This window comes from Tamandua tetradactyla, chromosome 1 (genome assembly GCF_023851605.1).
Source record: "Tamandua tetradactyla isolate mTamTet1 chromosome 1, mTamTet1.pri, whole genome shotgun sequence".
Taxonomy (NCBI): domain Eukaryota; kingdom Metazoa; phylum Chordata; class Mammalia; order Pilosa; family Myrmecophagidae; genus Tamandua; species Tamandua tetradactyla.
Window position 1 is genome coordinate 23,339,320 of NC_135327.1, and position 27,516 is coordinate 23,366,835.

Consider the following 27,516-nt stretch of genomic DNA (forward strand, 5'->3'; position numbering starts at 1 on the left):
GATTTGTAGAGCATCGGCACATCCAGGTGGAGGTCAGCAGCTGAGGACAAGTATACAGGGAAGTACTTAAGCCCTGAAGTTGTTGAGCTGAACACAGGATGCAACCCAGCTTCAAGTTTTCCATAAAATGGGTGCCTCTGTTCTGAGCAGAAATGGCCTGGGCCCTCAGACCTGCGAACAGGAAATGGCTGCAAAGCCACTGCCCTGTCTCGTGGTGTGGGCCCGTCACAACCTGGCACGCTGGTCTCTCGCTGTCTCTGGGCCTCAGCATACATTTGAACAAGCTGGTGTTGAAGTTTATGAACCTGGCTGTCACCCCTTCTTTGTTTTTGTGTCCCTAGGGAAAGCTCTTTCTTAGGTCAGGGGATGCAGACCCTCCAGGGGCCACCCTTCAGCTGCCTGACAGCTAGTACTTCCTGAGCATTGCTATTAAAGACTTTAAATGGCCTAACTCACGTCATCCTCATGATAACCCCATAAAGTGAATTCTGTTATCATTGTCTCTATTTTACAGATAGGGAAGTCCATCCTCCTAAGCTGATTTGAACCCAGGCCATCCTGCTGCTCTTCATACCACACAACCTCATCTCTCTGTAGTAGTTGGGTTCAGGTGTCAACTTGGCCAGGTGATGGTGCCCAGTTGTTCTGCTGCTGTGGACTTAAGTCATCAACATGTGAATTTCATCTATGCCTGATTACATCTGTGGCTGGCTAAGGGGAATCCTTTCACAATGAGTGAGGCTTCAAAGGAGAAGTCAGAAGACGGAGCAGCAGCTCTGCACAGCTTCCAAGGAGCTCAATATAGCCCAGCACAACACAGTCAAACCCAGACTTTTGGAAATGCAAAAAGGAATGCCCCAGAGAAAATCATTTGAACCCAGCAGCTGGGAGAGAAGCCCAGCAGATGTTGCAGTGTGCCTTCTCAAATTAGTAAATTTGTAACTATATAAGTCCCCTTTATAAAAGCCAGTCCACATCAGGTGTATTGCATTCCAGCAGCCTTAGCAAACTAAAACACTCTCCTCTTCTTGGCTGGTAGGACTGTGGTCAATTCACACATCTGGTTCCTGGAGGTGACCCCTGGAGGCGGCTTCGGATTATCTGACTAGAGGAGTTTAGGGCACAATTTGATTAGAAGGAGATATGAGGGTGTGAACTTAAAACTATTTTTCCATAACACTTATCTAACTGCCCAGACCAAAACTGGGCAGGTGGTGGTGATTGAGGTTGATGTCACACCTTCAGGCCCACCTCATCCCCTCCAGCTCCACACCAAGCCCCATCTCCAAGTTCTACCACCATTACCACCTCCAGATTTACCCCACCATCCCAGGCTCACCTCCAGGTTCACCCCACCATCCCAGGCTCACCTCCAGGTTCACCCCACCATCTCAGGCTCACCTCCAGGTTCACCCCACCACCCCAGACTCACCTCCAGGTTCACCCCACCACCCCAGACTCACCTCCAGGTTCACCCCACCATCCCAGGCTCACTTCCAGGTTCACCCCACCATCCCAGGCTCACCTCCAGGTTCATTCCCACCACCCCAGGCTCACCTCCAGGTTCACCCCCACCACCCCAGACTTACCTCCAGGTTCACCCCCAGCACCCCAGGCTCACCTCCAGGTTCACCCCACCACCCCAGGCTCACCTCCAGGTTCACCCCCACCACCCCAGACTTACCTCCAGGTTCACCCCCAGCACCCCAGGCTCACCTCCAGGTTCACCCCACCACCCCAGGCTCACCTCCAGGTACACCCCACCACCCCAGGCTCACCTCCAGGTTCACCCCACCATCCCAGGCTCACCTCCAGGTTCATTCCCACCATCCCAGGCTCACCTCCAGGTTCACCCCACCACCCCAGGCTCACCTCCAGGTTCACCCCCACCACCCCAGACTTACCTCCAGGTTCACCCCCAGCACCCCAGGCTCACCTCCAGGTTCACCCCACCACCCCAGGCTCACCTCCAGGTACACCCCACCACCCCAGGCTCACCTCCAGGTTCACCCCACCATCCCAGGCTCACCTCCAGGTTCATTCCCACCACCCCAGGCTCACCTCCTGGTTTACCCCCACCATCCCAGGCCCACCTCCATGTTCATTCCCACCACCCCAGGCTCACCTCCAGGTTCATTCCCACCACCCCAGGCTCACCTCCTGGTTTACCCCCACCACCCCAGGTTCATCTCCAGGTTCACTCCCACCACCCCAGGCTCACCTCCAGGTTCACCCCCAGCACCCCAGGCCCACCTCCAGGTTCACCCCACCACCCCAGGCTCACCTCCAGGTTCACCCCACCATCCCAGGCTCACCTCCAGGTTCATTCCCACCACCCCAGGCTCACCTCCAGGTTCACCCCACCACCCCAGGCTCACCTCCAGGTTCACCCCACCATCCCAGGCCCACCTCCATGTTCATTCCCACCACCCCAGGCTCACCTCCAGGTTCATTCCCACCACCCCAGGCTCACCTCCTGGTTTACCCCCACCATCCCAGGCCCACCTCCAGGTTCATTCCCACCACCCCAGGCTCACCTCCTGGTTTACCCCCACCACCCCAGGTTCATCTCCAGGTTCACTCCCACCAGCCCAGGCTCACCTCCAGGTTCACCCCCAGCACCCCAGGCCCACCTCCAGGGTCACCCCACCACCCCAGGCTCACCTCCAGGTTCACCCCCACCACCCCAGACTTACCTCCAGGTTCACCCCCAGCACCCCAGGTTCACCTCCAGGTTCACCCTACCACCCCAGGCTCACCTCCAGGTTCACCCCACCACCCCAGGCTTACCTCCAGGTTCACCCCCAGCACCCCAGGCTCACCTCCAGGTTCACCCCAGCACCCCAGGCTCACCTCCACCCCTAGTCTCAGCCACACTTCACTCTCACCGGAGCCTTGCCCCACAGCCCCATCTCTTAGTTCCAGGCAACATAGCCCCAGCCACACCTCCATCACTACCTCTGCCCCCAAGCCAGCCTTCTTTTGGTACTCTTCTGTGATCTCTCCACAACTGTGATCCCACTGTGGGCAGGTGTTCCGTGTCCCCAGGGCCAGTGTCTCCTCTGATCTCCTTCAGTCCCCCAAGCATAGACCCCCCTATAGCTTGGTGGCCCAGGAAGAGTTGCCAGGTGGAGGGAGCTATTGCTTCCTCAACCGACATTCCAACCTTTCAGAGGCTCCTGTATGTACAGAGCCCCCACCAACTAACAATAGTAACAATACAGCATCTGTACTGCCAACCTGTGTATGGAAAGATCCTTAATTGCATAGTAAGACCCAATTAAAACTGCAATGACATATCCTGTTACCCCATATCAAGTATTGGCAAGGAGGTGAGACAACAGGAATTGTCCCATGTCTGGTGGGGGTGTATATTGGCACAATGGCTTTGGAACATAGCTTTGCAAGTTTACTAGGGTTGAAGAGGAACAAAACCTTTATAGCTACCAATTCTACCTGTGGGTGTATGCCATAGGGAAACTCTCCCATGCACCAGATGATACAATGAATATGTTGTTGTGATAGTGAGAAACTAAACCCCCATAGATGTCCATCCATTAACAGAATTCACACATATAACATAATGATATAATGGAATACTATACAGCTGTGAAGAAGGGATGAATGAAAGCTGTAGGCAACCAACCCGGACACATCAATGCTGAGCCAAAAGAGTCAGGTTGGGAATATGTGTGGCAAAGTGTCACTGTGCAGTCTCATTTATACAGCATTTAGAAACATGCAATCCCATGCTTGACCAGGCCTGGCCTCAGAGATGCTGTCAATGTTTCTGAGAATTCAGGAAGCCCCTCTCAAGTGGGTCTGCCCACCCCCCTTCCTCCAATTCTGGCATTTCTGCATCTAAGACCCAAGGGGAGTGATGTGAAAAGACCCAGCTCTCTCAAGGGAAACTACCATGGAGCCCAGACCCTGGGATGGCCTTGATGGGCTCTCCTTGAGAGAGGAAGAGGTGTATGAGACAAGACTCAGGGGAGCAGAAGGAAGGAGATAAAGAACAACAAGGAAAGAGAAAACAGAAGGGAAGGAGAGGCACTGATGCTCTGATTCAGAAAGGGCTGGAGTGCAGCCGCGGACCTCCACGGTTCAGATGCCGAGGCCCAAGCAGGGAGTGTCTGTGTGTGAAGCCAGAGAACTTGTCTGAGACCTCAGGGCACGTTGTGTGTCCAGAGAGGCCTGCCAGCCCTTGGAGGCCCCTGTGGTCCACCCCTTCTTTGGTTGTCCATCTTGTCTGTCCAGTGCCCAGGACCCAGAGTAGGAACCAAGCTGGAAGAGCTCCTTGGATTCTGGCTTACTCCCTTTCAGTCCACCAAGTAGCAGACTGGGTCCAGCTCGTGCCCTGATTGACCCATCTTTTGCTTGATTTGCCGACATCGCTACCAATTCTTTTGGGACTGCTTGCCCCACCCCTCAGCCCATCACCATGTCCCATAAGATCATCTGCCATCCCAGTCCCAAGACCTGAACTGGGCTAATCAGTACCTTTCCCTAGGATTTTTCCAACTGAATCTGAGAAGGAGGGTCAGGGCCCTGTGGCTGCTGAAGCCACAAGACAAGGGCTCCTGGCGTTGTGGGCTGCCACACTCTTTGCCATGCTGAGCAGAGCCCTGAAGTTTATTCAGTCACCCCATAATAACAATTATTTGGTGCTCCCCAAGTGTCGTGTCTGCTTTACATGCATCAATGCATTTTATCCCCAAAACTACCAAATAAGGGAGGTACCAATGTTGTCAGCAGTTTACAGATAAGGAAACCAAGACACACAGAGGGAAAGAAACTTACCTGAGAGTTAAGTAGGGGAACTGGTATCTGGATCCATGCATTCAGATTTCCAAGACCCTGAACTTCACCTCTACTGTGTACCCCTGTGCTGGTCTGAAAGGATGTATGTCCCCTAGAAAAGCCATGTTTTAATCTAAATCCCATTTCATAAAGGCAGAATAATCCCTATTCAATACTATATGTTTGAAACTGTAATCACATCATCTCCCTGGAGATGTGATTTAATCAAGAGTGGTTGTTAAGCTGGATTAGGTGATGACATGTCTCCACCCATTTGGGTGGGTCTTGATAAGTTTCTGTAAAAGAGGAAACATTTTGGAGAATGAAGGAGATTCAGAGAGAGCAGAGAATGCTGCAGCACCACGAAGCAGAGAGTCCACGAGCCAGCGACCTTTGGAAATGAAGAAGGAAAATGCCTCCCAGGGAGCTTCATGAAACCAGAAGCCAGGAGAGAAAGCTAGCAGATGACGCCGTGCTCGCCATGGGCCCTTCCAGCTGAGAGAGAAGCCCTGACTGTGTTTGCCATGTGCCTTCTCACTTAAGACAAAAACACTGAACTTCGTCGGCCTTCTTGAACCAAGGTATCTTTTCCTGGATGGATGCCTTAGATTGGACATTTCTATGGACTTGTTTTAATTGGGACATTTTCTCGGCCTTAGAACTGTAAACTAGCAACTTACTAAATTCTTATTAATAAGAATTATTATTAACAAGGTTAAAAGCCATTCCGTTTCTGGTATATTGCATTCTAGCAGCTAGCAAACCAGAACAACCCCCCTCAGGTGTTTAGAAGGTGTCTAATATGTGCTAAGCACTCTGCATGGTGCTTCCCATCCCTGCGCCATGCCATGCACATTCCTGCCTCAGGACCTTTGCACTTGCTGTTCTTCTGCCCTTTAAGCTCTTGTCCCAGATATCTGCAGGGTGCACGCCCTCACTTCCTTCAGGTCAGTGCCACTTTATCAGTGAGGACTCCTCCGACCACTTTAAATAAAATAGCACACCTCCCCCACTGGTGTGGCACCCTCCCTCCCACTCACCCTGCTGTATTACCCTCACAGCACTTATCACCATGTAGCATATTACATATCTGTATTTACTTGCTCGTTGTTTTCACCAGTAGAAGGCAAGCTCCGAGACAGCAGACTTCTGTTTTATTTTCAGCACACTGAATAGGGCCTGGCAGTCATGCCTCGACCACTTTTTGTTGATTGAATGAAAAGAGCTACAATGGTGAAAAGTCAGGTTTCTTCCTTCTGGGGAAGAATTCTAGTGGGGAAAAGCAATAATCACCAAGGAAAGAAACACATACCCACCCACACACTCACACACTCTCTCACACTTGCACACACACACACGCAATAGCAGTAAGTGCTATGAAGAGAATTTAAGGCGCAGAAGGGAAACGAGAGTGAAGAGGTGCCCCTGCTAGTGGAGTGCTCCAAGAGGCCTCTCGAAAGCAACAATCCAACAGAGCTTTGAATGAATTCGGGGCTTGGTGTGCTCACAGCTCAGGCGGGTGCTGGAGCAGAGTCAGCATAGGGTGGTAGTGGGAGATGAGGTCCGATGGGATGGCAAGGGCACGTCACAAGGGCCTTGTAGCGTGAGGAGGTTTGCGGGGACAGAGCATGAAACCCCGTCAGGGACAGCAGCTGTCTGTCAGTCCCCAGCTCCAGTTATTTCCAAGGCCCAGCTCCATGGGCCCCTCCAATCTCTGCCTCTGTGGCCCCACCAGCCTTCTCCTCTTCTGTGTCAACACTCCCTCTGCCTCCCTCTTACAAGGACACTTGTGATTACATTGGGGTCACCTGGATAACCTCACCATTTTAAGATACATCCTTTAATCCCATCTGAAAAGTCCTTTTACTTTTGGCCGTATAAGTGATGATTTATAGGTCCCAGGGATGAGCAACCAGGGATGAGGATGTGGATATCTTTTGGGGGGCCACTGTTCAGCCCCCAATCCCTGCACTTTCTGATTCAATGATTTCTTCAATTCTTGAACTAAATTAATGTCCCATCTGGATTTGTTGGTTTGTTTGTTTTCCAAATTGGTTTCCTGCTTGTTTCGACCCCAAACACCCAGGTTAATCCCCCTCCCCAGCTAGTAGGTGCTAATGAATGTTGACATGGAAGGAGGGAGGTGGAGTATCATTGCCACGCCACCAGTGGGCACAGAGCACAGAGCACACAGTAGGTCTCCGGTCACTGTGAGTGGAATTGGTTCTTACGCAGTGCAGAGATGTCCACAGTGACGGGCCTAGGAGAGACTTAGCTAAGGGCTCCCCAGGAGGGAGCAGAGAGGGTTGGGATCGGGACTGGGAGGCAGGAGTGCCTGACTCCGGGCCGCGTACACTTGCCTCCACATGGGGCTCGTCCAGCTCAACACTTTTGACACTTTGGACCAAAAGGTCCTGTTCGGGCTGCCCTGTGCATTGTAGGATATTTAGCAGCATCCCTGGCCTCCTCCCACTAGATGTCGTTGTACCCTCCAAGTTGTGACAGCGCCAAATACCTTCAGACAGGGCCAAATGTCCCGTGGGTGGCAAAATCACCTCTGGTTGAGAACAAAACTGCCTACCTTGTGCTGACCCAGTGGGGGGGAGTGGAGCGAAGAGGTGCCACTTCAGCCGGGAATTGAACTCAGGTGTTGCATGTGGCAAGCAAGAGGCTGCCCTCGCTCCTTACTATGCACCTACTGGTTCTCTAGGGAAAAAATTCAACTGGGCCTGTGATGGCCAGAATGAAGACTGACATTTCCCGGCCTTCCTTGCCCCTAGGCATGACCCCGTGATCACATTCTAGCCAATGAGAGGTGAGGTGGGCAAATTCCTGCTACGCCCTTCGAGGGGAGTCAGGCTCCCTTCACTCTCTGTCATTTTGCTGTCTGGATCATGGCCCTGGTTTTGGAGCAGTGAGATCAAGCATCCCAGTTCTCAATACCAGGGAGCCCTGCATGCCCTGTCGTTCTTATGCTTGGATATTACCTAGGAAAGGGAGGAAGGAGAAGAGTATAAATGGAGGGCATGGGTGATCTGGCTGGGTGAGCTCCAGGGAGAGGACTCTGAGCAGGGTCTTGAAGGACAGGGAGATTTGGAGAGAAGGGGAAAGGAGGAGGCCACTTTAGAAGGGGCTGTAGCAGGAGCAAGGGCATTGAGCAGAGACCTGTGTGAGGCCTTGGCACACAAGGAGGGCTGGACATCTCAGAGGGACGAACAGTGCAAATGGGGAGTTTCACCTGGTGAATTTAAACCAAGTCCAAAAGTTTATCACGAGACTTGGGGGCATCTGGAGGCTGAGGATTGGAGGCAAAGAAATGGTTGAGCAGCCCTGGCTCCTTCTCAATCCCCACTCCAGGGCTGACCCCTCGGTCCTGACAGTTGCCCCGTGCTGTGATTCTCATGGTTCTCCTGGGTCTGGGGTCTTGCAGTTTTCTTGCCAGCTCTTCTTGCGGCAGCCAGGAGCATCAGGAGTGCAGACAGGCACACTGCCTTCAGACCCAGGATCACAAATCCGAGTATGGACAGAAGGCCTGGGGGACACAGGGCAAGGCTTTGGCAGGTCCCCCGTGAGAAGGCCAGAACCCACACTTGGCACCCTTGTTGGTGCTCTGTGGACAGGGTTGGGTCCAGCTGCTGAGTAACCACTGGGGCTGCATCCTTTCTAGATTGGGGGAGGAGATCAAAGACCTCCCTCCCTTTTGCCCAGGCTCAAAGAGCCCTTGTACAGTATCCCACTTGTACTTGTCATCATCTTGACTGCATCCCTGCTCTATGATAATAATAAAAGACATGGCTTTCATTTATTATTTACTTGGCTCCTCAGTCCCAGGCCCTAAGCTAAGCACTTCCTAACTGCCTGATTTAGTCCTCACCCCAATCCTGCAAAGGAGGACAATGGTTCCATTTTTATAGATGAGACAGGCCCAGAGTAGCGAGGGGCTTTGCTTAAGGTCAGACCTGTTAAAGAAGTGATTAGACCCCAGTGCATAAGCTCCCAGGAATGGCAGGGACAGGGCCAAGCATTAGGGAAGCTAATCTGTCTTGACCCAAAAGTTCCATCACTGAGTGCTCTTGATTGTTAACACGTGATGGGCCAGGTGCAGTTCTGGGCACCTGGTGCATGCATGTTCTCATTGGAATCACACAGAACCAATGAGTCAGGCTCTCTGATCTCACCCCCATTCCCACCCCCATTTCATAGAGCAGAACATCAGACAGCAAAGGACCTGGGCAACTTGCCCATGGTCACACAGCTAGAAAGGGGGGATCAATCCAGGCCTGGCTACACAGCCATGTTCTTCCATACAGTTATGCATGAATGGTGGGGAATTCCCTACTTCTCATGAAGGACTGTCCACCGAACAGACAGTCCTGGCTATTAGAAAGCCCTTTCTTTGATTTAGCTTTAACATGGTTCTATGGACCGCTGGTCCTGCCATTGAGATGGAGTCATGGGAACTTCCCTTGGTGGCAGATGTGCTCTAGAAGTCTGGGATTGTTTCCTTCCCATGGCCAAGCCATCTGCGATTCCCACGTTGCCTCTGAGACTAGTTAACTCCACTGGAAGTAGGTACACTCACCTGACGGAGAGCTCCTGGTTGGAGAAGCATCAGGAAATTCTCCCTCTTGGGAAGAGCTGGATTTTGCTGCAAGGGGAGAGAGGCTTTTTGGCACCTTTTTCTTTCCCTCCTGCCTCTTCCTCACCCCCTGTGACAGAAGCTGGGGTCGCTGAAATGAGGCTGCCAGTTTCTAATGGGGTGGGGACTCAGGAAAACCCCTAACTATGAAGGACTATTTAGACCCAGTCCTTGAGCACCTCTGTGGTAGGGACAATGTCTGATTCATCTCAATGTCCCTAGCACCTAGCACAGTGCTGGACATACAACAGGCACTTGATAGATGTTTGTTGAATTGTCTGTGGTCTATAGGAAATGCTATGGGAGTCCAGAATGAGGAGAAACTATCTCGGGGAAGAGGGAAAGGCTTCACAGAGGAAGGGCCATTTGCACTGGGTCTTGAAGGATGAGTAGAAGTTCTCCAGAGAAAAGGAGAAAGCATTCCAGGCAAAGGGAGCAGCTTATATAAAGGTAGGAAAGCTAAGAAGAGCTGGCTTGCTTGGAAAATGGTGAAAAGTTCCTCGTGGATCACCCCTCTTTATACCTCCCAGCCCACCAGTGTTTCATTCTCACCTTTCACTCTCAGCCTGGTACCTTGGCCAGACAGATGTTGTCTGTTGAATCTCCACAGAAACTTTACACAGTAGTAGGTTCCTGTATCCTCAGTGGAGACATATTGTAGGAGAATGCTGAAGTCGCTGTTGGAGGTCCGGATCGCTGTCACGTTAGGGCGGGAGAGGCCTCCAAAATTGTAAATGGCCTCTCGATTCAGACCAGACCCCCGGAACCACCTGATGGGTCCGGGGGAATAATCTCCAAGTACTGTGCAGTTCAGGAAGACGTCATCTCCAGTGGTCACTGACACCAACTCCTGGGGTTGGATGATCCAGAGGGCTGGATCCCCAGCTCCTGAAACCAAAGAGACAGCCCTTGTTGGATTCCCTCTTTTCCTTTTTCATCCACTCATCTCCTCCTTCATCTCTCCCTCCCTTCCCTTTATTTCTTCACTCAGCCCATCCCTCTCAATTCCCTCATTACTTACTAGCTGATTCATTCAACAAAGAATTTCTATGCGACAATTCTGGACTAGAGACAAAAATGCTCAGCAAAACAGACAAATGTCCTGGTCTGAAGAAGCTCCCAGTCTATGAGTGGAGATAGTGAAAAAAAGCACCCTGACAGTGGAAACCCAGAGCACTGCAGGACCACAGAGGAGGCACCTTTACAGTTTGGAAGGAGTCAGGGAAGGCTTCTTGAAATGTTTGCATCGAGTTAAAATGAACTCCACACAGATACTCTCCTGTATAAAGGAGAGCCAACAGTTTGCAGGGTGATTTCACAAACATCCATTCTTTTATTTAATCACATGGATGACTCTCAAAGTAGGAATGATGTTGTCTGCTTTATGAGTTCAAAACTTGAATGGAGTAGAGTTGAAGATCCAGATTAAAAGGTACCTTGTATTGAATGATAGGCCCAGGATTTCATCATCCAGATCACCACCAGTGGAATTATAGATACTATAACTGATTACTTGGGGAGTGTGGTTCATTGAATTATCAGTCCTAACTTCTTTACTCACCTCTGGTAGGATGGTACATTCACCTGCTTGTCATGGCCTCGTGGCGGGCAGAGTGCATTTCTTGTCCCTTGACTTTGAACTTAGCCATATGACTTGTTTTAGCTAACTGGTCTTAGCAGACATGATGTGAATAGAGGCTTGCAATGTGCTTCTGTGACTGGGCTTGCTCTTTGTGCTTCTGCCATCTCCGTGAGAAAAGCATACCCCGTGTAGCGGCTGCCTCTCCAGCTGTGTCCTGTAATGGGACATGTGAGAGCCACCCCAGCCAACCCATAAATGTGTGAGTGGGATAAAAATGCTTACTGAATGCCATTGAGATTTTGTATTATACAGTATTATTGTGGATAAAGCTTGCTGATATGGGAGATAAATCAGAACACAATACTCTGTCCTTCAGGGTCTCATACTCACCCTTCACCAGGACTGAGGTCCCCTCACCAAGCTTCTTTTCTGAGTGCTTACTCAAGCCATCACTCTTCACACAGTAGTAGGTTCCAGCATCCTCCCTGGTGACGTTGTGGATATGGATGGAATAATCCCAATTAAATGGCTCCAATGTCCGCTCCATCATAGGTACCACACGGGGGAAGGAGCTGTGTTTGAAGTTGTAAATTTTCTGTTCACCTTGATGGCTCACCTTGACCCATTTTATCATATCGTCAGTCCAGGAACTGACCACTGTACATCTCAGTAGGAGTGTCTCACCTTCTGCCACCAGCATGGGGCCCTCAGGTTGTAGTACACGCCATTCACTCTCATTCGTTTGTTCAGAGGCTCCTGGAACAGAGGTAGAAGGGACTTGCACTGGTTAGGATTAACTTGGAGGCCTAAGAAGCAAGCAGAACATGCTAGAGTCATTATCTAGCCAAGAACAATCGATTAGGACACTTGTGCTGTTGCAAAGGGAAGAGAAAGAGGTGATGAGGTGGCTGGCTGCAGAGAGAGCAGATTAAGGTAGAATTCTATACCCTTTGACAATGAAAACAAAAGAAAGATTTTTTCCAGACATTCAAAGCTCAGTCGCACACCACAAAACACATTAAAGCCATAAAGTGGCACCAAAGGAAAAGATGGGTTTACACAAAAGAATTATGACTACCATAAATGGTACCCACCTGGATGAATATGTAAGCTTTTTTGACAGAGAAGTTAAAATAGCATACTAGAAAATATCTATTAAACAGAAAGAAGGCAGAAATGAAGGAATTAAGGAACAGAAAGACATAAGACATATACAAACAAATAGTAAAATGGCAGAAATAAACTTATCAGTATTGACACTAAATTAAAATTGATTAAATTCTCCAATTAAAAGGTGGAGATTGTCAGAGGGTGGGCCATGGTGGCTCAGCAGGGCGAGTTCTCACCTGCCATGCCAGAGACCTGGGTTTGATTCTCAGTGCCTGCCCTTGCAAAAAAAAAAGGCAGATGAAAAAGGTAGAAATTGTCAGAAGGAGAAAAAATGATCCAACTATATAATGTTCACATGACTCTCAAAGACAAAGAGGTTGGAAGTAAAATGATGGGAAAAAATACAGTAATCAAAAGAACTGGAGTGGCTACACTAAAACCAGACAAGATAGGTTTCAAGAAAAATTGCTTCTAGAGACAAAAAGGACATTTTATAATATTAAAAGGGTCACTCTATCAAGAAAATACAGCATTATAAACACTATATGGACTTAACAACAAAGCCCCAAAATACCTGAAGCAAAAACTGACAAAAATAGACAATTGAACAATGATAGTTGATGATTTCAACACCTTACTTTTAATAATGGATACAGTACTTAAACAGAAGATCATCAAGGAAACGGAAGATGTGAACAATACTATAAACCCAATAGAACTAACTAATATCTGTAGAGCACACCAAGCAAATAGAACACTCTTCCCAAGTACACATGGAACATTCTCCAGCACAGACCAGACGTCGGTGAAGACAAATAACAACCTCAACGATTTTAAAAGGATTGAAACCACAGGAAGCATGTTCTCCAACCATCATGGAATGAAATTACTAATCAAATACAGAAAGAAATCTGGGAAACTCACAATTATGCGACAATCAAATATCACACTCCTTAATAACCAAGTGTCAAAGGAGCAATCAGAACTTAAATTGCAAAATACTTTCAGAAGAGTGAAAATGAAGATACCACACACCAAAACTTATGGGATACAGTGAAAACAGTATTCAGAGGGCAATATATAGCCTACATTAAAGAAGAAACATCTAGGACTTCCTGGAAGATGGCGGCTTAGTAAGACGCGCGGATCTTAGTTTCTTCTCCAGGATACCTACTAGGGGAGTAGAAACGATACAGAAAGCGCCCAAAGCCACAACAGAGATAAAAAAGACAGCGTACCCCATCCTGGAACGGCTGGCTGGCTGAGAGAAGCAGCTCGGGTGAGATCGCCGAGGCGCGCGGGCCTTACCGGGCGGGGTGGCAAGCGGCCGGAGTTACTCCCTTCCCCCTTCCCGGGCCGGCTGGGAGAATTGGAGAGGCGGTCCCCTGAAACAAAGACGGCTGGCGCCCACACCACGCGCAGCCCCCGGAACAACTGAGAGAATTGGATCGGAAACCCCCAGGCCGCGGAGAACGGAGACGGGTGGGGGAGGCCCCTTCCAAACCCGTGACTCCCGGGGAACGTGCACTCTCTCGGGCGGGCCGCTGCCGCTGGCGCCCTCCCGCCACGCTTGTTGCCCAGGGCCGACTAGGAAATTCGGACGGGCTCTTTCCCTGGCTGCGGCGACCAGCAACCCTCCCTGCGTTCGGACCCCGGGCCGGCTCAAGCCGTTTCGGCTAGCGAACCCCCAGAACGGCGAGAGTTTTCCAAAGTTTAAGGTCCCACAGCACCTTTTACTGGTGGGACCCGCAGACAAACGTGTGCCACGAGCGCCACCTACTGGGCAGGATAAGAAAAACAGAACCCAGAGATTTCACAGAAAAATATTACAACCTTGCTGGGTCCAACACCAAGAGAAATCTGAATAAATGCCCAGACGCCAGCAGCAGAAGATAACTGTCCACGCTCAAAAGATTGAGAATATGGCCCAGTCAAAGGAACAAACCAATAGCTCAAATGAGACACAAGAGCTGAGACAACTAATCCTGAATATACGAACAGAAATGGAAAACCTCTTCAAAAATGAAATCGATAAATTGAGGGAGGACATGAAGAGGACATGGGCTGAACATAAAGAAGAAATAGAAAAATTGAAAAAACAAATCGCAGAACTTATGGAAGTGAAGGATAAAGTAGCAAACATAGAAAAAATAATGGATAGCTACAATGATAGATTTAAAGAGACAGAAGATAGAATTAGTGATTTGGAGGATGGAACATCTGAATCCCAAAAAGAAACAGAAACTATCGGGAAAAGAATGGAAAAATTTGAACAGGGTATCAGGGAACTCAAGGACAATATGAACCGCACAAATATACGTGTTGTGGGTGTCCCAGAAGGAGAAGAGAAGGGAAAAGGAGGAGAAAAACTAATGGAAGAAATTTTCACTGAAAATTTCCCAACTCTTATGAAAGACCTAAAATTACAGATCCAAGAAGTGCAGCGCACCCCAAAGAGATTAGACCCAAATAGGCGTTCTCCAAGACACTTACTAGTTAGAATGTCAGAGGTCAAAGAGAAAGAGAAGATCTTGAAAGCAGCAAGAGAAAAACAATCCATTACATACAAGGGAAACCCAATAAGACTTTGTGTAGATTTCTCAGCAGAAACCATGGAAGCTAGAAGACAGTGGGATGATATATTTAAAATACTAAAAGAGAAAAACTGCCAACCAAGACTCCTATATCCAGCAAAATTATCCTTCAAAAATGAGGGAGAAATTAAAACATTCTCAGACAAAAAGTCACTGAAAGAATTTGTGACCAAGAGACCAGCTCTGCAAGAAATACTAAAGGGAGCACTAGAGTCAGATACAAAAAGACAGAAGAGAGAGATATGGAAAAGAGTGTAGAAAGAAGGAAAATCAGATATGATATATATAATACAAAAGGCAAAATGTTAGAGGAAAATATTATCCAAACAGTAATAACACTAAATGTCAATGGACTGAATTCCCCAATCAAAAGACATAGATTGGCAGAATGGATTAAAAAACAGGATCCTTCTATATGCTGTCTACAGGAAACACATCTTAGACCCAAAGATAAACATAGGTTGAAAGTGAAAGGTTGGGAAAAGATATTTCATGCAAATAACAACCAGAAAAGAGCAGGAGTGGCTATACTAATATCCAACAAATTAGACTTCAAATGTAAAACAGTTAAAAGAGACAAAGAAGGACACTATATACTAATAAAAGGAACAATTAAACAAGAAGACATAACAATCATAAATATTTACGCACCGAATAAGAATGCCCCAAAATACGTGAGGAATATACTGCAAACACTGAAAAGGGAAATAGACTCATATACCATAATAGTTGGAGACTTCAACTCACCACTCTCATCAAGGGACAGAACATCTAGACAGAGGATCAACAAAGAAATAGAGAATCTGAATATCACTATAAATGAACTAGACTTAATAGACATTTATAGGACATTACATCCCACAACAGCAGGATACACCTTTTTCTCAAGTGCTCATGGATCATTCTCAAAGATAGACCATATGCTGGGTCACAAAGCAAGTCTTAACAAATTTAAAAAGATTGAAATCTTACACAACACTTTCTCGGACCATAAAGGAATGATGTTGGAAATCAATAATAGGCAGAGTGCCAGAAAATTCACGAATACGTGGAGGCTCAACAACACACTCCTAAACAACGACTGGGTCAAAGAAGAAATTGCAAGAGAAATTAGCAAATACCTCGAGGCGAATGAAAATGAAAACACAACATATCAAAACTTATGGGACGCAGCAAAGGCAGTGCTAAGAGGGAAATTTATTGCTCTAAATGCCTATATCAGAAAAGAAGAAAAGGCAAAAATTCAGGAATTAACTATCCATTTGGAAGAACCGGAGAAAGAACAGCAAGCTAACCCCAAAGCAAGCAAAAGGAAAGAAATAACAAAGATTAGAGCACAAATAAATGAAATTGAAAACATGAAAACAATAGAGAAAATCAATAAGGCCAGAAGTTGGTTCTATGAGAAAATCAATAAGATTGATGGGCCCTTAGCAAGATTGACAAAAAGAAGAAGAGAGAGGATGCAAATAAATAAGATCAGAAATGGAAGAGGAGACATAACTACTGACCTCACAGAAATAAAGGAGGTAATAACAGGATACTATGAACAACTTTACGCTAATAAATACAACAATTTAGAGGAAATGGACGGGTTCCTGGAAAGACATGAACAACCAACTTTGACTCAAGAAGACATAGATGACCTCAACAAACCAATCACAAGTAAAGAAATTGAATTAGTCATTCAAAAGCTTCCTAAAAAGAAAAGTCCAGGACCAGATGGCTTCACATGTGAATTCTACCAAACGTTCCAGAAAGAATTAGTACCAATTCTCTTCAAACTCTTCCAAAAAATCGAAGTGGAGGGAAAACTACCTAATTCATTCTATGAAGCCAACATCACCCTCATACCAAAACCAGGCAAAGATATTACAAAAAAAGAAAACTACAGACCAATCTCTCTAATGAATACAGATGCAAAAATCCTCAATAAAATTCTAGCAAATCGTATCCAACAACACATTAAAAGAATTATACATCATGACCAAGTAGGATTCATCCCAGGTATGCAAGGATGGTTCAACATAAGAAAATCAATTAATGTAATACACCATATCAACAAATCAAAGCAGAAAAATCACATGATCATCTCAATTGATGCAGAGAAGGCATTCGACAAGATTCAACATCCTTTCCTGTTGAAAACACTTCAAAAGATAGGAATACAAGGGAACTTCCTTAAAATGATAGAGGGAATATATGAAAAACCCACAGCTAATATCATCCTCAATGGGGAAAAATTGAAAACTTTCCCCCTAAGATCAGGAACAAGACAAGGATGTCCACTATCACCACTATTATTCAACATTGTGTTGGAGGTTCTAGCCAGAGCAATTAGACAAGAAAAAGAAATACAAGGCATCAAAATTGGAAAGGAAGAAGTAAAACTATCACTGTTTGCAGACGATATGATACTATACGTCGAAAACCCGGAAAAATCCACAACAAAACTACTAGAGCTAATAAATGAGTACAGCAAAGTAGCAGGTTACAAGATCAACATTCAAAAATCTGTAGCATTTCTATACACTAGTAAGGAACAAGCTGAGGGGGAAATCAAGAAACGAATCCCATTCACAATTGCAACTAAAAGAATAAAATACCTAGGAATAAATTTAACTAAAGAGACAAAAAACCTATATAAAGAAAACTACAAAAAACTGCTAAAAGAAATCACAGAAGACCTAAATAGATGGAAGGGCATACCGTGTTCATGGATTGGAAGACTAAATATAGTTAAGATGTCAATCCTACCTAAATTGATTTACAGATTCAATGCAATACCAATCAAAATCCCAACAACTTATTTTTCAGAAATAGAAAAACCAATAAGCAAATTTATCTGGAAGGGCAGGGTGCCCCGAATTGCTAAAAACATCTTGAGGAAAAAAAACGAAGCTGGAGGTCTCGCGCTGCCTGACTTTAAGGCATATTATGAAGCCACAGTGGTCAAAACAGCATGGTATTGGCATAAAGATAGATATATCGACCAATGGAATCGAATAGAGTGCTCAGATATAGACCCTCTCATCTATGGACATTTGATCTTTGATAAGGCAGTCAAGCCAACTCACCTGGGACAGAGCAGTCTCTTCAATAAATGGTGCCTAGAGAACTGGATATCCATATGCAAAAGAATGAAAGAAGACCCATCTCTCACACCCTATACAAAAGTTAACTCAAAATGGATCAAAGATCTAAACATTAGGTCTAAGACCATAAAACAGTTAGAGGAAAATGTTGGGAGATATCTTATGGATCTTACAACTGGAGGCGGTTTTATGGACCTTAAACCTAAAGCAAGAGCACTGAAGAAGGAAATAAATAAATGGGAACTCCTCAAAATTAAACACTTTTGTGCATCAAAGAACTTCATCAAGAAAGTAGAAAGACAGCCTTCACAATGGGAGACAATATTTGGAAATGATATATCAGATAAAGGTCTAGTATCCAGAATTTATAAAGAGATTGTTCATCTCAACAACAAAAAGACAGCCAACCCAATTACAAAATGGGAAAAAGACTTGAACAGACACCTCTCAGAAGAGGAAATACGGATGGCCAAGAGGCACATGAAGAGATGCTCGATGTCCCTGGCCATTAGAGAAATGCAAATCAAAACCACAATGAGATATCATCTCACACCCACCAGAATGGCCATTATCAACAAAACAGAAAATGACAAGTGCTGGAGAGGATGCGGAGAAAGAGGCACACTTATCCACTGTTGGTGGGAATGTCAAAGGGTGCAACCACTGTGGAAGGCAGTTTGGCGGTTCCTCAAAAAGCTGAATATAGAATTGCCATACGACCCAGCAATACCATTGCTAGGTATCTACTCAAAGGACTTAAGGGCAAAGACACAAACGGACATTTGCACACCAATGTTTATAGCAGCATTATTTACAATTGCAAAGAGATGGAAACAGCCAAAATCTCCATCAACAGAAGAGTGGCTAAACAAACTGTGGTATATACATACGATGGAATATTATGCAGCTTTAAGACAAGATAAACTTATGAACCATGTAATAACATGGATGGACCTAGAGAATATTATGCTGAGTGAATCCAGCCAAAAACTAAAGGACAAATACTGTATGGTCCCACTGATGTGAACGGACATTCGAGAATAAACTTGAAATATGTCATTGGTAACAGAGTCCAGCAGAAGTTAGAAACAGGGTAAGACAATGGGTAATTGAAGCTGAAGGGATACAGACTGTGCAACAGGACTAGATACAAAAACTCAAAAATGGACAGCACAATAATACCTAATTGTAAAGTAATCATGTTAAAACACTGAATGAAGCTGCATCTGAGCTATAGGTTTTTGTTTTGTTTTGTGTGGTTTTGTTTTGATTTTACTATTATTACTTTTATTTTTTTCTCTATATTAACATTCTATATCTTTTTCAGTTATGTTGCTAGTTCTTCTAAACCAATGCAAATGTACTAAGAAATGATGATCATGCAGCTATGTGATGATGTTAAGAATTAATGATTGCATGTGTAGAATGGTATGATCTCTAAATGTTGGGTTAATTTCTTTTTTTTCTGTTAATTAAAAAAAAAAAAAAGAGAAGGGATAATTGGAGATGAAGGGATACAGACTGTACAACGGGACTGGATATAAAAACTCAGAAATGGACAGCACAATACTACCCAATTGTAATGCAATTATGTTAAAACACTGAATGAAGCTGCATGTGAGGTATAGGTTTTTTGTTTTTGTTTTTTTTTTGTTTTTTTTCTTTCTATTATTGTTTTAATTCTTATTCTGTTGTCTTTTTATTTCTTTTTCTAAATCGATGCAAATGTACTAAGAAATGATGAATATGCAACTATGTGATGTTATTAAGAATTACTGATTGTACATGTAGATTGAAATGAAAAAAAAAAAAAAAAAAAAAAAAGAAGAAACATCTCAATTCAGTAAACTAACATTCAAGGAACTGGGAAAAAAGGGACAAATTAAATCCAAAATAAATAGAAGGAAGAAACTAATAAAAATTAGATTGGAAATAAATGAAGTAGAGAATAGAAAAACAATAGAGGAAATCAATGAAACCAAAAATTGGCCAGCAGATTAGATAACCCTGAAGAGATGGAAAAATTCTTAGAAAGATACAAACTACCAAACTGATTCAAGATGGAATAGAAAATCTGAATTGACTTATGAGGAGTAAAGAGATTGAGTTAGTATCAAAAACTTGCCAGAGAAGGACTTCTGGGAAGATGGCAGAATAGGATATGCTGAGTTCACCCCTGCTCCATGGAACAACTAGAGAAGTGACAGAAAAATGACCAAGACAGTGTACGAGTAACCAGAGAGGGACTTCTACATCATATAGGGAAGATCTGGATGAAAATGAGGAGAGATTACAATTGAGAGGATGGGGTGAGTTTATCTGCACTTGGGGCGGGCTGCAATGTGCAGGTCAGAACGAGCGGGAGCCGAAGGAGTGACATGCTCCCTCATTCCCTGCTCCATATCAGCTTGAGAGAGCTTCTCTCTCTGCTTGGCAGGCAGCCAGGAGCTCCCTTGGGGAACCCAAAAGCCAGCAGACTTGGTTTACCTATGCACAGAGACTTTACAGTACACAGGGCCTATTGCACACCCCTGAGGCAGGCTGCTGTGGGTGCCTGAGTTTGGCCGAGACTGGGGGGCCCTCCCCTCAGGAGGAGGGGGGACACAGAGCTGACATTTGGCTGGGAAAAGAGACTCCCTGGGTCCCGCTGTTTCTATCTGTTGTACACAATGACCCGGAGCACTCACAGTGTGCACGGTCAGAGAGGCAGGGACCAGGGAACTAGCCATGCCACACCTCCAGGCACTACCCGGCTGGCTGTGGGCAGCCGTAGTTGCAATGCTTAGTCCTAAGGTCGCTCCATGCTGGAGCCTGGGGACCACCAGTCCCATCACACCCACCAGCGGATTCCCCGCCGAGGTGCACACTGCCCACTTTCCAGCCCTGGGGTTGGCAGCTTTCAGTGCACAGGGAGACATGTGGCCTTGACTGCCTCTGCACCTGGGTGGGTCCCGGGCCAGCCTGCTGATGCAGCTGGGGACAGGCCGACCTGAGGGAAAGAGGTGGCCCCAGAACACCGTCTGCTGGGAAGACACGGAAAGTGCACCCTGGCAAACTGCCTCTTACCCTACCTTTTGACAGATCTCCACTTAGAGCTGCATCTCCTTACCTGAGGTCCCAACCTTGGTTTGGTGGGGAATTACTGACAAACCAAGTGCAAAAGGAGACCTTCTGCGCAAATTCAAACACAAGATCTTAAGACGAGTGAGGGAAATCAATTTTCAAAATAACCTTATCAAGATAATCAAATGCTTCAAAGGCAGGAAAAAATTACAAAGCACACGATGATGCAAGAAAATATGACCCAGACAAATGATCTTTATGTGCTTTTATTTTTGTATAATATACATTATGTCTTATCATTTGTTCCTCAGCATCTTCTTGGATTGTTCCCATGTCAAATTTAAGATTTCCATTTTCTTTAGGTACGGCTGTGATTTGAGTTTCCAGACTTTCACATTGGCATTGGGTATTTTCTATGGGAGCATCTTGCTGATGAATTTGCTTTTCAGTTTCTTTACTTTCTGCAGAGACAGATGCTATTGGCTTTTCAAACTCTTGAAGTTCATTCCTCCTGGCCCAGACCACAGGGGTCCTCTGTACTTGGGTGTGGCTCCTCCCCGTCCCCGCCTCAGGACCATGGGCTCCCAGACAGGAATTCTTTATCCAGCAAAGTTGTCCTTCAAAAGTGAAGGAGAACAGAGATAAGGAAGACATTGTCTGTATTTTAGGACCTCATCTACTCTTTGAGACCAAAGGAAGGAAGGTTTATTTTCTTCAGAACCTAAATTTTCTGTAGCACATAATCTAACTTAACCTGTCTGGATAGGTCATTTAAGCAATCCAAACACAGGGAGCCCAGAATGAGAATGAGGGCCTTTAATCCTGTATAGTTAAATGTAATTCCTGGATACGTCCTACAATATATTAAGCAGATCATCAAAAAGTATTATTGGCAAAGTCGCTTGAGGGAAGGGAGAAAAAATATGGACCTATTAAACTTTACCATCAGGGAATACCCTGATACTGTGTCAAACATTAGAGACATCCAAATCAATAGGTCAAGCCCTTGATCTTGAGGCTTATTCTTGTGAAGCTTATGTAGGCAGTGGACAAGCTTAGCCTACCTAGAGGTATGCCTAAGAGTAATTTCTGGAGGACCTCTTTTGTTGCTCAGATGTAGCCTCTCTCTCTCTCTCTCTCTCTCTCTCTCTCTCAGCCCAATTGTGCAAGTGAAATCATTGTCCTCTCCCATAACATCCAGGGGACATGATATCCAGGGGTGAAAGTCTCTCTGGCAATGTGGGAGATGACTCCCAGGGATGAACCTTGCCCTGGTACCCTGTGGGGGTCAACAATACCTTCCTAACCAAAAGGGGGAAAAGAAGTGTAACAAAAAAAGGCATTAGTGGCTGAGAGAGTTCAAATCGATTTGAGAGGCTACTCTGGAGGTCACTCTTATGCAAGCTTCCGTTAGACATTGCTACCTACCTATAACTTGCCAAACCCCAACCAAAACCATTCCAGCCAATCCTAAAGAACACCTAGGGAATTATATAAGATTCTACCAAGGTTCCGTGCACTAAGGTAACATTTCAGAAACCTGCAACCTCCAGATGGGTCCCCTGAACCAGATAAATCCTGATATGTGGAGGAGCCATCCTCTCCAGAGTATCAGTTAGTTCCATCCCCCTATCCCATATTATCAGCAGCCTGTTCCAACATGAGAAAGTTAGAGCAGGCATAGCCCATATACCTTTAAAGAGCAGGAGAAAGATAAAAGGTGATAGTGGAGTTATACAGAGAAATAGGGTTTTACAAATGAGTATGATTACAGAATCATTACATTGATATTTCTTTTAGTCTCCAGTGTCTTGGAGAAGTTAGAAGGAAAAACCTAAAATGGTGAAATTGTAACCCACACCAAATTCTGAAATCTGCTCTACAACTAACTGTTGGAATGTGCTTTGAAATGTATTGCTTTTTGTATACACGTCACTTTTCACAAAAAAAGAAAAAAATTCCTTCTAGCCTCCAGTGTTTTGGAGCAGCTAGAAGGAAAAATCTGAAAAAGTGGAATGTTAATTCATAACTAACTCTGAAATCTGTTCTGTATCCACTTGTTGAAATGTGTTCTAGTTTGCTAGCTGCTGGAATGCAATATACCAGAAATGGAATGGCTTTTAAAAAGGGGAATTTATTAAATTGCAAATGTACAGTTCTAAGGTTGTGAGAATGTCCAAATTAAAGCAAATCTATAAAAATGCTCAAACTAAGGCACCAACAAGAGGTTACCTTCACTCAAGAAAGGCCAGTGAAGTTCAGGGCCTTTCTCTCCATTGGAAAGGCACACGGCGAACATGGCGGCATCTGCTAGCTTTCCCTCCAGGCCTCTTACTTCATGAAGCAATACGCGGGGCATACTGCTTCTTTATTTCCAAAGGTCTCTGGTGGTGTGGGTTCTCTACTTCATAGCTCTACTGTCATTCTCAAAAAGGCTCTCTCTCCAAAATGCTTCCCTTTTTAAAGGATTCTGGTAAACTAGTCAAGTCCCACATGGAATGGGTCGAGTCCCATTTCCCTCTATACAAAAATTAATACTCACAATTGGGCAAGTCACATCTCCATGGGAACAATCAAAAAGCTCTCAGCCAGCAATACTGAATGAGGATTAAAGGACATGGCTTTTCTGGGGTCTTCCACAGATTGAAATCAGCACAAAGTGCATTTTTGAAAATCATTGCTTTTCTTTCTATATGTTATATTTAATAATCAAAAACATTTTTTAAAAAGTGAGGGAGAGGTGGGCCACAGTGACTCAGCTGGCAGAGTTCTCGCCTGCCATGCCAGAGACCCGGGTTCAATTCCTGATGCCTGCCCATGCGAAAAAAAAAAAAGTGAAGGAAAGATTAAAATTTTCACAGACAAACAAATGCTGGGAAAATATATTAATGAGGGACTGTACCTGCAGGAAATGCTAAAGGACGTTCTGTTGGCTGAAATAAAAAAAAAAAGAAAAGAAGAGACAGAAGTGAGTGGTCTGGAGGAGAGCACAGAATTGAAGAGTATTAGTAAGGAAAATTTAAAAGATAAAAAGAAAGAGAGGGAAAAATATAGATCTGATAAATAAAAACCAAAGAATAAGATAGTAGATTCAAGAAATGCTTTTACAGTAATAACTTTGAATGTTAATGGACTAAATTCACCAATTAAAAGATAAAGATTGGCAGAATGGATTAAAAGTTATGACCCATGCGTATGCTGCTTACAAGAGTCTCATCTTAGACCCAAGGATACAAACAGAGTAAAAGTGAAAGGATGGGAAAAGATGTTCCATGCAAGCTGTAACCAAAAGAAAACAGGAGTAGCTATACTAATATCAGACAAAATAGACTTTAAATATAAAGATGTCATAAGAGACAAGGAAGGACACTACATATTAATGAAAGGAACAATTCACTAAGAAGAAATAACAATCATAAATATTTAGGCGCCCAGTGGTGGAGCTCTGAAGTCCATAGAGAAAACATTGGAAAACTGAAGGAAGCAATAGACATTTCAAAAATAATAGTGGGAGGAATTCAATACACTCTCCTCAATAGACAGAATAACCAAATAGAGGATCAATAAGGAAATATACAACCTAAACAAAGTGGTAAATGAGCTGGACCTAACAGACAAGTATAGATCATTGCACCCCAGAACACCAGGATATACATTCTTCTCTAGTGCTCAAGGGAAGTTCTCCAGGACAGATCATAGGCTAGGGCACAAAACAGATCTTAACAAATTTGAGAAGACTGAAATTATTCAAAGCACTTTCTCTGATCATCATGGAATAAAGCTGGAAATCAGTAAACACCAAAGAATCAGAACTTTCACAAATGTATGGAGATTCAATAATGCACTCTTAACAGCTGTTAAAGAAATTGAAAATGCAATCAGGTTTCAATTAGAGATAAGGAACAAAGCTGATCAGATTGGGACTAAGGTAAATCAGAATATAGGGGTAAGGATGACATTGTCTGTATTTTAGAACTTCATCTACTCTGTGAGACCAAAGGAAAAGAGGTTTATTTTATCCAAAATATAAATTTTTGATGGCACATAATCTAACTCAACCTGTCTGGATAGATCATTTAAACAACTCAAATGAAACCCAGAATGGAAATGAAAGCCTTTAATCCTGTATAGCTTAATGTAATGCCTGGATACATCCCAGAGTATGTTAAGCAGATAATAAAAAAGCATTGGCAAAGTCCCTTGAGGGATGAGAGAAAAAAGATGGAACTATTAAACTTTACCATTGAGGAAATTCCTGATATTGTCTCAAATATTCAGGACTCCCAAGTCTATTGACTCCCAGGGTCATGCCCTTGATCCTGAGGCTTGCTTTTGTGAAGCCTATTTCCGTACTGGAGAAGCTAAATCTACTCATAGTTATGCCTAAGAGTTACTTCCAGAAAACCTCCTTTGTTGATCAGATGTGGCCTCTCTTTCTCTCTAAGCCAAACTCTGCTAGTGAAATTGTTACCCTCCCCCACTACGTGGGACATGACATCCAGGGGTGAAAGTCTTCCTGGCAACATGGGTTATGAACCTGGCCCTGGTACCATGGAATCGACAATGCCTTCCTGACCAAAAGAGGGGAAGGAATTGTAACAAAATAAGGTATCAGTGACTGAAAGTGTTCAAATAGAGTGGAAAGCCTATTCTGGAGTCTACTCTTAGGCAAACTTCAGCTAGATATTGACATTTACTATGGTTTGCCAAACCCCAACCAAAACCATTCCTGCCAGCCCTAAAGAACACCTAGGGCTCTATCTGAGATTCTACAAAGGTTCTATGCACTATGGTTACTTTTTGGAAACCTACAACCTCCAGATGATTTCCTAGGCCAGATAAATCCTGAAATGCAGATGGGCCAGCCTCTCCAGAACATCAACTAGTTCCATCCCCCTATCCCACATTATAGACATCCCTTTTCCACCTGAAGAAAGTTAGAATGGGCATAGCTCAAATACCCCTAAAGATTGGGAGAAAGATCAAAGGAGAAGGTGAAGTTATAACAGAGAAGATAGGATTTAACAAATGAGTATGACTGCTGAATCATTATATTGATATTTCTTTTAGTTTCCAGTGTCTTGAAACGGCTAGAAGGAAAAACCTAAAGTTGTGGAACTATAACCCATAATAAACTCTGATATCTGTTCTATAGCTAATTGTTGTGGTGTGCTTTGCAATTTATTGCTTTTCTGTATGTATGTTATTTTTCACAATAAAAAGTCAATTAAAAACAAAAAAAAATGACTATTCTGTTCAAGATCTATGGATTTGGGGGCCTTGTCAAAGATTAGTTGACCATAGATCTGGGGGTCGGTTCGCAAACTCTCAATTTGATTCCATTGATCAATACTTCTATCTTTGTGCCAATACCATGGCCTTCTGTGGCCTTCTAATAAGCTTTAAAATCAGGAAATGTAAGTTCTCCTACTTCATTCTTCCTTTTAGGTATGTTTTTTGGCTATTTAGGCCCCCTTTTCCCTTCCAAATAAATTGAATAACTAGTTCTTCTAAGTCTTCAAAGTAGGTTGTTAGAACTTTGATTGGTATTATGTTGAATCTGTAGATCAGTTTTGGTAGAATTGACATCTTAACAATATTTCACCTTCCTATCCATGAACACCGAATGTCTTTCCATCTATTTGATCTTTTATTTTTTAAGCAATGTTTTGTTGTTTTCTATGTACAGGTTCTTTATATCTCTGTTTTAGTTTATTCCTAGATATTTGATTTTTCTAGTTTCTATCGTGAATGGATTTTTTTCATATTTTCATCAGTTAGGTCATTACTTGTGTATAGAAACATTACTAAGTTTTGCATTAATCTTGTATCCTGACACTTTGCAGAATTTATTAGCTCTAGTAGCTTCGTCATAGATTTCTCTAGATCTTCCAAGTATAGGATTATGTTATCTGCAAATAATGAAAATTTTACTACTTCCTTTCTGATTTGGATGCCTTTTATTTCTTTTTCCTGCCTGATTGCTCTAGCTTGAACTTCTAGCACAATGTTGAAGAATAGTGGTGACAATGGGCATCCCTGTTTTGTTCTTGATCTTAGGGGAAAAGCTTTCAGTCTCTCACCATTGTGTATGATGCTGGCTACAGTTTTTCATAAATGCCTTTTATCATATTGAGGAGGTTTCCTTTGATTCCCACTTTTTGAAGTGTTTTTATCAGAAAAGGATATTGAATTTTTAAAAATGGTTTTTCAGTGTCAATTGAGATGATTATGTGATTTTTTTTCCCTTTCAATTTGTTAATGTGCTGGATTACATTGATTGATTTTCTTGTGTTGAACCACCCTTGCATTCCTGGTAGAAACCCAACCTGGTCATGGTGTATAATTCATTTAGTGTGTTATTGGATTTGATTTGCTAATATTTTGTTCAGAATTTTTTCATCTATATTCATTAAGGAGATTGGCCTGAAAGTTTTTCTTATAGCATCTTGGTTTTGGTATTAGAGTGATGTTAGTTTCATAAAATGAGTTAGGTAGTGTTCCTTTTTCCTCAACTTTTTGGAAAAGCTTGAACAGGATTGGTGTTAGTTCTTTTTGGAATGCTTGATAAAATTCCCGTGAAGCCATCTGTTACTTGGCTTTTCTTTGTAAGAAGATTTTTGGTAACTGATC

General features: G+C 44.2%; 1 protein-coding gene across 1 annotated transcript in view; it reads right to left on the reverse strand.

The window, feature by feature from the left end:
* Positions 1 to 5,858: 5,858 nt before the first annotated feature.
* SIRPB2 (signal regulatory protein beta 2) overlaps positions 5,859 to 27,516 on the reverse strand; it is a 59,334-nt gene continuing 37,676 nt past the window's right edge. Inside the window, exons 2-5 of the mRNA XM_077112260.1 lie at positions 11,412 to 11,777; positions 9,992 to 10,327; positions 9,383 to 9,448; positions 5,859 to 8,332 (exon numbers count right to left, since the gene is read on the reverse strand). Of these exons, the coding sequence (XP_076968375.1) occupies positions 8,142 to 8,332; positions 9,383 to 9,448; positions 9,992 to 10,327; positions 11,412 to 11,777 (959 nt within the window). The 3' untranslated portion in view covers positions 5,859 to 8,141. The remainder of the gene's footprint in view (positions 8,333 to 9,382; positions 9,449 to 9,991; positions 10,328 to 11,411; positions 11,778 to 27,516) is intronic.